Source organism: Rhinoraja longicauda, chromosome 10 (assembly GCF_053455715.1).
Source record: "Rhinoraja longicauda isolate Sanriku21f chromosome 10, sRhiLon1.1, whole genome shotgun sequence".
Taxonomy (NCBI): Eukaryota; Metazoa; Chordata; class Chondrichthyes; order Rajiformes; family Arhynchobatidae; genus Rhinoraja; species Rhinoraja longicauda.
Window position 1 is genome coordinate 13,228,722 of NC_135962.1, and position 10,511 is coordinate 13,239,232.

General features: G+C 49.7%; 1 protein-coding gene across 1 annotated transcript; it reads right to left on the reverse strand.

The window, feature by feature from the left end:
* Window positions 1-443: 443 nt before the first annotated feature.
* Window positions 444-8,290, reverse strand: ccdc177 (coiled-coil domain containing 177). The gene has a single exon (XM_078406229.1). The coding sequence runs from the start codon at window positions 6,967-6,969 to the stop codon at window positions 5,125-5,127; it is 1,845 nt and encodes a 614-aa protein (XP_078262355.1). The 5' UTR covers window positions 6,970-8,290; the 3' UTR covers window positions 444-5,124.
* Window positions 8,291-10,511: the final 2,221 nt, after the last annotated feature.

Consider the following 10,511-nt stretch of genomic DNA (forward strand, 5'->3'; position numbering starts at 1 on the left):
AAAAAAAACGTTCTCATCACGGTCCTAAAAGACTTCCCCCTTATCCGTAAACTGTGACCCCTTGTTCTGGACTTCCCCAACATCGGGAACAATCTTCCTGCATCTAGCCTGTCCAACCCCTTAAGAATTTTGTAAGTTTCTATAAGATCCCCCCTCACATCTGGTATCTCCCGACCTCAGACGGCCGCTGCCTCAACCACTGAGTCACCCATACCCTCACATACCCTCGTCTCTGCCTGTCTCCGATTTCATCAGCTGATGTGTTGACCCCCACTCCAAGTTGCCTCCATCCTCAAACCCCCCCCCCCCACACACCATCTTAGACAAGCAGAAGTTGCCAACCATCAATGCAAGTGTTAGCATTTGCATTCAAAAACTGAATTTAAATAACCAATGCTTATTTAAGATGTATTTACTGTTGATTTTTCTTTAATTACAGGAAAAACAATTAGTAATGAGTAAGGTAAAAGGATACTGGCAGACATAAATTAACTGTTTATTGTGTGATGTAGACAGTTATGTGACATATCCCCTAACCTGTGCCATTTACATACATTCTTATGGTAATTTACACATTTTTAAGATATACTCGCATCTTTTAAAGAAGGTAACCCCCGCGTAAAATGAGAGGTGGCTGTACAGTCAATAGGTGTCGCTGGTGGAGGGAATGAAGGCTGAAACTGGTTGGTGGGATGCCGATCAAATGGGTATCAAGGGTTATCAGACTAGAGCATGAGAAGTAAAGATTGGGAAGAGGAATTCCAGTGTTTGGAGCTGAGACACCTGGTGGCACAACACTCAATGACTGGACCAAGGAATCCAGGATCTGCAAATGGCCAGAGATGGGTGGATGGGGTTTCTGGAGATAAAGGGCATGAGGAATTAGAGAGTTAGAACGGCACTGCACATGCGCCAAACATGATGCTAAGTTAATATAAGAAAATAACTGCAGATGCTGGTACAAATCGATTTATTCACAAAATGCTGGAGTAACTCAGCAGGTCAGGCAGCATCTCGGGAGAGAAGGAATGGGTGACGTTTCGGGTCGAGACCCTTCTTCAGACTGATGTCAGGGGGGCGGGACAAAGGAAGGAAATAGGTGGAGACAGGAAGGTAGAGGGAGATCTGGGAAGGAGGAGGGGAAGGGAGGGACAGAGGAGCTATCTGAAGTTGGAGAAGTCGACGTTCATACCACCGGGCCGCAAACTGCCCAGGCGAAATATGAGGTGCTGCGTTAAACTGATCTCATCTGCCTGTACATGATCCATATCCCTCTATTCCTTGCACTTCCATCTAAAAGACTCTTAAATTATTGTACCTGCCTCCATCACCACCCCTGGCAATGCATTCCAGGTCCCCACCATTCTCCGTGTAAAAAAAATTGCCCTGCACATATCCATTAAAATCTCTACCTCTCACCTTATACCTATGTCCTCTAGTGTTGGACAATTCCATCCTGGGAAAAAGGTTCTGACTGTGTACCCAATCCAAGTCTCTCACAATTTCATATACCTCTATCTGGTCTACCCTCAACCCCTGACTTTCCAGAGAAAACAATCCAAGTCTTCCCAACCTCTCCCTATAGCTGGAACCCTCTAATCCAGGCAGCATTTTGGTTTAACCTCCTCTGAACCTTCTCCAAAGCCTCCACATCTTTCCTGGAATGGAGCAACCAGAACTGCATGTAATACTCCAGACATGTTATGGACATAGCCCGGACCATCGGCAAACCATCCTCTCTTCCATTGGCTCCACCCAAACGTCATGCTGTCTTGGCAAGGTGTTTAGCATAATCAAGTGCGTGTTTCGCCCTGGTCATTCCCTCTTCCACTCGACAAGAGGTATATATGTTTGAAAACACACACCTCCAGATTCTGGGTTTCTTCCCAGCTGTTAGCAGGCGACTGAACCCTCCTCTCGTCAGCTAGAGAGCAATTCTTTCCACCAATCTACCTCATAGAGACCTTTGAACTATCTTTAAACGGTCTTTATCTTGCATTAAATGTACCCTTTATCCTTCGTCTGTACACTGTGGACGGCTTGATTGTAATCATGAATAAGGTCTTTTTTTTGACTGGATAGTCTGCAAACAAAAGCTTTTCACTGTAACTCAGTACAAATGACAATAAACTAAATTAAGCTAAATGTTGCCTAACCAAAGTCCTATAGATAAACAAAATATGCTGGAGTAACTCAGTGGGTCAGGCAGCATCTCTAGAGAAAAGGAATAGGTGACGTTTTGGGTCGGACTGAAAGTCAGTGAAGAGAGGAAGTAGAGGTATAAAGTCAGAACAAATCAGAGCCATCACCGATGACCAAGGAATGGTGGAGCCCACAATGGACCATTGTTGGCTGTGGAAGAGGTGATAACGAGGGGATATATCGATGCGAACATTGGAACTGGCAGGACGACTAGCGCAGGGGAGGGGCGGAGAGAGAGGAAATGCAAGGGTTACTTGACAATAGAGAATTCAACATTCATACCACTGGGTTGTAAACTGCCCAAGCAAAATATGAGGTGCTGTTCCTCCAATTTACGTGGGATCTCACTCTGACAGTGGAGGAGGCCCAGGACAGAAAGGTCAGAATGGGAATGGGAAGGGGAGTTAAAATGTTTGGCAACTGGGAGATCGCAGACTGAGCGTAGGTGTTCAGCGAAACGATTGCCCAGTCTGCGCTTGGCCTTGTCGATATATACTCTCAGCCTGAAGAAGGGCTTCGACCCGAAACATCACCGATTCTTTTCTCCAGAGATGCTGCCTGACCCGCTTACTCCGGCATTTATGTGTCTATCTTTGGTGTAAACCAGCATCTGCAGTTCTTTCCTACACAAAGTCCTGTAGAGCTGCATCATGACTTTGTGATAGTGAGGCTATGGAATTATTCAGGGTTATACAGCAGTAAACCAATAGCTCTGTGGCTGTCATGACCCAATTGAAAGCTTTGCTTGGAGAATTAAAACTAAAAAATATAAGCATTTTGGAAGAAAAATAATATTTTTTGAGTGAGCAAGGAGTGTTATTTATGGAGAACTAAACAGTGTATAATCACTACCATTTCTGGATGTTTAGCCGATTGACGACAATGTAGTCCAAGTGACTTTAGTTGTACTCCAGCACAAACCAGATCATGGCTTCTCATGCACTTACATGAAGAAATAATCAGGACACATGCTGAATGGTAACAACATTTCAAAATTCCTTCTCTTTTTTTTAACCCGATGTGCAAATAAGATTGCAGTCGGAGATGTTTGGACGGAGAGAGCAGAGGAGAGAAGTAGGCCTGTGGCTTCAGTGGGCCTTGTTATCTGTCTTCTCTGGAGCTTCGACACAGCACAGTGCCTTGCCAGGCCAGTTCAGAGGGCAATTATAATTTAACAGGGGCTTAAGCCACATTCGTAATCAGGTTTGCTGCAGGATCTTAACAATAATCCAACAACTCAAGGCTCACTTTTGTTTTACACTGACACCAACTGTTTAATTGCACACTCTTAAAATTGAACACATTTTCTCAAACTGGGATATATACCCTTATAACTCGACCTCCAGGTTGCTGCTCCAGCAATATAACAGTTACGACAATAAACTTTTGATTTCCTGCAAGAGAAATCTGATCTACCTAATACCCATTCCTTAAGGTTTAACAGTAAACAGTCAGCTCCACATCTATATATTAATGGTAAATACATGTTGTTTGTGTGCTTATATGATGCCACAGCATCAACATACTCTCCCACCTCTGCCGTTTCTCAACGCTCACATTCACTCCAGTAATACGTTTATAAGTTAATGTTATAGGAGCAGAATTAGGCTCTTCGGCCCATCAAATCTACTCCGCCAGTCAATCATGACTGACCTATCTTTCCCTCTCAACCCCATTCTCCTGCCTTCTCCCCCTAACCCCTGACACCCATACTAATCAAGAATCTATCTATCTCCACTTTAAATATATCCATTGACTTGGCCCCCACAGCCTTCTGCGGCAATGAATTCCACATATTTCACCACCCCCAGACTAGAGAAATTCCTCCTCATCTCCTTTCTAAAGGTACGTCCTTTTATTCTGAGGTTATGGCCTCTGGACCTAGACTCTCCCACTAACGCAGCTGAGCGTAGTTGTTTCATGAGAATGCCACCCTCTCACGTATCAATTGATCTTCAGTTTGGGGGGAAAATATCAGAGGTAAGAGCCTGGGTGTGTGGGGAGAACTCATTCCCCAGGAGTGCCAGGCCAGCACCATTTTCGTGAAGTGATCCTATCTGCAAAGCCAACCGGTCAAAGGCCACCATATTCATTTCAAAGAGACTTATCCTGAGGAAACCCAAAATCTTTCTTTCCGAGTCTGGTTTGGAGATCCATTCCTGAGATGAAATGTTGGAACTCCCAACAGATTCAGCTATTATTTTTCCCCTTTCTCCCCCTTCCCAGTACCTGAGTGTAGTTCTCTGTCCACTCGTGGTCTAAACCGCACAGTGAATCTGGTTGTGTCACGATCCATATTCACGTAGGGCATCCTTCCGTGCTAAACGTGAGTCATCAAAAGTTGTGCGCTCATTTTGCTTGATTAAAATCAATGTAAACAGATTAGTCGAAGACTCTCCCGTGTTTCTGTAGTATGAACGAACCAGATTATGCCGAAGAATTGTCAATCCAGTGTTTAAATAGTAATTATGAAGCTGCAAAAGAGTCACAGCAACAAAGCTGTAGACGTTGGTCCTGTTGGGTTGTATGCAAAACAAAGCATTTCACTGTAACTAGGTACACGTGACAATAAAGTATCATTGATCATTGAATTAACTGTTAGATCTGGTCCATATTGGGTTCAATGACAAACATCCTTTCCATGTTCAATGTTGCGTTATTCTTATAGCCCATAAAAATAGCACAAGATTGCATGCACTCGCCAAAGTTACCAAGAAAAATAAGTTGAATGAGTTACAACCTGTTAACGGCAAGCATAAACAAAAGCAACCATTGACTCTGTTGTGCTCTGTACACCTTTAAACATCAAAGCATTATGGGTACACCACACAGCCTCGTGAATCTTATGGAATAGAAACAGTTAAAAAAAAAGGCATTGTTTGGATTAGTTTCCAGTAAGTCCACAAAGTGGTCTTGCCCAACCTACTTTCTGTCCAGGTGGGCCTGCAGTTCTGCCTCGAATGCCATCTTGTCAAAAGTCCTGGTGTTGATTTCCCCCCGCACCATATCTCGGATTTGGAAGGAGGCTCTGGCCAGCGAGCGGGAGTTCTCCAGTGCTATCTGCCTCTCCCTGAAGATCCTTTCGCTCTTCTCCAGCTTCTTGGCTATTGAGTGCTGTATCTCCCTCAGCTTGCACTCCTCATCTTCCTCCAACTTGATTTTGTTGATCCTGTGGATCCGCTCCTTCTCCACCCTGACCTGGAGGGCCTTGCGGGAGATCTGGTTGATCTTCTCCTGGGCGAACTGTGTGGCGTGCTGAAGTTTCCTCTCGGCAGCGTGGGCCAGGCTCTCCAGGTGCTCCTGGTGCTCCTTCTCCTGCTGCTCCACCACCACCCGCACCTTCTGCATCTGCAGCTCTTCCCGGACCGCCCTCTCCTTCAGCTCCCGGTTCCTCCTCTCGATCAGCTGCTCGTAGTTTTCCTGAGACTTGGTCAGCTTCTGCTGCAGCGACCTCCTCAGCACCTTCCTCTCCATCTCCATCTCCTTGGCGATCTCCTTCAAGGTGGCTTCATGCTTCAACCTCTCCACCATGTTGACGATCTTCTTCTCCTGCAATTGCTTCTCCTCCCTCTCCGACTTCTTCTGCTTGGCCAGGGTGAGCTTCTGATGCAGCACTTGGTCTTTGAGCTCCAGGTCCATCTTCACTTCCACCTCCTTGGTCCTGAGCTGCTCCTCCTGGTGCATCTTCTTGTCCAGGGCCTCCAGCTTGGCATTCTCCAGTTTGCTCCTCCGTTGCTGCTCCTGGCTGCCCACCAACATCTGCCACTTCTCCTCCTGTAGTGCGGTCTGCTGCAACCGCAGGCTGGCCGCTTCCCTCTGCTCCTGGCACATCTTGGCTCTGCGGGCCTCCAGCCTGGAATCCCACATACTCCGGCACTGCAGCAGAGCCCTCTGCCTCTCCCTCTCTTCCACGTCCCTCTGCGTGGCCTCCCTCCTCCTGCGCGTCTCCCACTCCACGTGCGCACGGTAGCTCTGGCTGCTCCTCAGGGCCTCCTCCTGGTGCCTGGCCAGCATCAGGGCGGCCATCTTCCTGTCTCGCTCCGACACCTCGCCGTGACCTCCCCTCCTCACCTCCTTGACCAGCTCGGCCACCTTCTTGGCCATCTGCGGAGAGTGGTAGAGGTCGCCAAGGCTGAGGCTCTTGCCGATGATGGCGGACGGTATCCCGGTCAGCTCCCTTCCTCTGGGACTCGCCTTCAGCCAGTGGCTCCGGCCCTTGCAGGTGTCACCGCTGAAGGAGGAAGATGCCCCTGAGTCAGACGAGGTGACATTGGAATTGCCATCCTTCTTCTTGTGCAAGGACTCCATGGAGTAGCTCCTGGACCTGCCCAGGCCAGTGGCCGGTGGCTTGTTAGTCCTGGGGGCTGGCGAGGATGGCAGGCTGTTTCTGACCGGACCACAGCTCCTCCTCCTCCTCTCCAGCCTGATAATCCTTTCCCTTTCCTCCCTGCAGTCCCTCAGCTTCCTGCGCCTCTCCTTGTCGTACACGTCGTAGAGCCCAGTGGCCACCCTCATGGACCTGCCGGGGGCCTCCATGGCCAACTCGTTGATGGACCTGTGGAGGAGCTCCACCGGCTTGACCCCGGACCGGGCACAGGCCTCCAGCGACCTGGGGCTGGTCAACACGTAGCGGCTGCCCTCGGCCTCGGCGCTGTTGAAGTTGTCCAGGTCCAGGCGCAGCACGGGCGACTCCTGCCTCAGCACCGGGGCGCTGGACGTCTCTGGACCACCTCCTCCCGGAGTCCCAGCCCCCGCAGGGTCCACCATCCTCGCCTCTCACGGTGCAATGCAGAGCAATGCAGAGCAGACCGGGCACTCGCCTGGCTGGGTGGATGGGGGACAGATTGCCTGTGCGAGGCTCAACACCATCGCCCACTCTCTCCTCTCCTCCTCTCCTCCTCTCCTCCTCTCCCCCCCCGAGGCAGCGCATCCACTCGCTTATATAACTCACCCCACACGCGTAGCGCCCAGCAAGAGCCCGGCAGCCTGGCAAATGCAAATGCAGCGGCTAGCAGCAGCGGCGGCGGCGGCGGCGGCGGCTACACCCATCTGCGATGCACTTCATGTGCACTCAGCCGTCTCCCCGTCAATCCCCTCCTGCACACACGGCGGCCGCTTCACCCATCCGCTCAAACGCTGCACCTTTGCCTTGTCCCAGATCAGTGCATAAACAAGCCTTGTCCCAGATCAGTGCAACACGAGCCTTGTCCCAGATCAGTGCACCTTTGCCTTGTCCCAGAACAGTGCATAAACAAGCCTTGTCCCAGATCAGTGCATAAACAAGCCTTGTCCCAAATCAGTGCACCTTTGCCTTGTCCCGGATCAGTGCACCTTTGCCTTGTCCCAGATCAGTGCACCTTTGCCTTGTCCCAGAACAGTGCATAAACAAGCCTTGTCCCAGATCAGTGCATAAACAAGCCTTGTCCCAAATCAGTGCACCTTTGCCTTGTCCCGGATCAGTGCAACACAAGCTTTGTCCCAGATCAGTGCACCTTTGCCTTGTCCCAGATCAGTGCATAAACAAGCCTTGTCCCAGATCAGTGTAACACAAGCTTTGTACCAGATCAGTGCACCTTTGCCTTGTCCCAGATCAGTGCAACACAAGCTTTGTCCCAGATCAGTGCACCTTTGCCTTGTCCCAGATCAGTGCAACACAAGCTTTGTCCCAGATCAGTGCACCTTTGCCTTGTCCCAGATCAGTGCACCTTTGCCTTGTCCCGGATCAGTGCATAAACAAGCCTTGTCCCAGATCAGTGCACCTTTGCCTTGTCCCAGATCAGTGCAACACAAGCTTTGTCCCAGATCAGTGCACCTTTGCCTTGTCCCAGATCAGTGCACCTTTGCCTTGTCCCGGATCAGTGCACCTTTGCCTTGTCCCGGATCAGTGCAACACGAGCCTTGTCCCAGATCAGTGCACCTTTGCCTTGTCCCACATCAGTGCAACACAAGCCTTGTCCCAGATCAGTGCAACGCGCACTCGGAGCAGCCGCCGGCCCACATGCAACCCGGCAAACCCATCTCCAGGGTGAATCTGGGACGGGGTGGGTGGGAGGGTGGGGGTCGATGCAGTTGCAGAGGACAGGCCCGCCTTCTGTTAGTGCCGCCACCAGAGACTGGCGGGCAAGACGGCCCCGGGTCGGACAGCTGCTTATGTTAATACATCCTCGGCCGCACTCCCTGTACCAGCCTCTCGCTGCTGAGATTAACCCTTCGCCGCCGGATTCCCCACTTTGTGACGCTGGTGCCAAAAACAAGCACGGCTGCGCTTCTGAGGGAATCTTCAGACACCCACCACTTCTCCTCCTCCTCCTCCTCCTCCTCTCAGTATCTGCCACCCTCCCCCTTCACCCCCCCCCCCCCTCCCCCCCCTCCCTCAAAGCCATTAGACAGGCTTCCAGGAAAGATTTATCGACAGGGACTCTAGGGATGAGGGTCTCCGGTTACAGGGAAAGATTAGAAAGGCTGGGGCTGTTTTTTTTTGTGTGTGTGGAGAAGGTTGAGGAGGGCTCTGAAAGAAGGTCAAATATCCCAGCAGAAAATTCTAAGGTAGATGCAAGGAGAGTTAGCTGAATGAATAGAGAAGATAGACACAGAATGCTGGAGTAACTCAGCGGGTCAGGCAGCATCTCTGGAGAGAAAGAATGGGTGACGTTTCGGGTCGAGGCCCTTCTGGATAGAGAATTGGCTTCATGGAAGGAAGCAGAGGGTGATGGTGGAAGGTTGCTTTTCGGACTGGAGGCTGTGACAAGTGGTGTGCCTCAGAGTTTGGTGCGGGTCCCGTTACTGTTTGCCATCTACGTCAATGATTTGGATGAGAATGTACGGGGCAAGTTTGCAGATAACACAAAAGTGGGTGGGGTATTGCAGATAGTAAAGATGGTTGTCAAAAATTGCAGCAGGATCTTTAGAAACATAGAAAATAGGTGCAGGAGTAGGCCATTCGGCCCTTCGAGCCTGCACCGCCATTCAATATGATCATGGCTGATCATCCAACTCAGTATCCTGTACCTGCCTTCTCTCCAAACCCCCTGATCCCTTTAGCCACAAGGGCCACATCTAACTCCCTCTTAAATATAGCCAATAAACTGGCCTCAACTACCTTCTGTGGCAGAGAATTCCACAGATTCACCGCTCTCTGTGTGAAAAAAAACTTTCTCATCTCGGTCCTAAAATACTTCCCCCTTATCCTTAAACTGTGACCCCTTGTTCTGGATTTCCCCAACATCGGGAACAATCTTCCTGCATCTAGCCTGTCCAACCCCTTAAGAATTTTGTAAGTTTCTATAAGATCCCCCTCAATCTTCTAAATTCCAGCGAATACAAGCCGAGTCTATCCAGTCTTTCTTCATATGAAAGTCCTGTCATCCCAGGAATCAATCTGGTGAACCTTCTCTGTACTCCCTCTATGGCAAGAATGTCTTTCCTCAGATTTGGAGACCAAAACTGTACGCAATACTCCAGGTGTGGTCTCACCAATGCCCTGTACCACTGCAGTAGAACCTCCCTGCTCCTATACTCAAATCCCCTCGCTATGAATGCCAACATACCATTCGCTTTCTTCACTGCCTGCTCCACCCTAGGAAGTCCAACATGGGCAGAGTGAATGGTAGGGCTCTGGGAAATGTTGGAGAACAGAATGACTTCGGAGTGCAGGTACATGGTTCATTGAAAGTTGCACCACTGGTTGATAGGGTGATCAAAAAGGCTTTCGGCACACATCAGTCATTGAGTATAGAAGTTGGGAGGTCATGTTGTAGTTATTGTGTACAGTTCTGGGCACCATGTTATAGGAAAGATGTTGTCAAGCTGGAAAGGGCGCAGAGAAGATTTACGAGAATTATGCTGGTAGGAGTCAGGGGCCTGAGATTTTTTTTAACCAAAAATAGATTTATTCATATTTACAATACTATTTACAACACTAAATAATTCAAAAGAAAAGCCACCACCACAATACAAGTAAAAACGAGTATTCTTAAACAACTATGTTACAATCCTTGCCCAGCGGTCCCGGAAACCCCCCAGGGTACCTGTGGACAGCACGTAGTCCCTCTCTAATACCACCAGGGCACGGACGGAACCCCGGAAAAGGGGCAGGCACCTGGCTCAGGCATAGTCCTCTTCCACCTGGCGCCGTGACTCGCGGATGGCCAGCTTGGCCAGGCCCAGGAGCAACCCAACCAGGACATCTTCGGCCCCACCCTCTGCCCTACACACAGGGTGTCCAAAGACGAGAATGGTGGGTGTGAAGTTCAGCCAGAAGGCAAGGAGCAGCCCCTTTAGATATTGGAGCAGAGGCTGCAACCTCACAC

What these genes read in the sequence shown, in the direction of transcription:
- ccdc177 (XM_078406229.1), bottom strand. Translation starts at nt 6,969, where the DNA reads ATGGTGGACCCTGCGGGGGCTGGGACTCCGGGAGGAGGTGGTCCAGAG.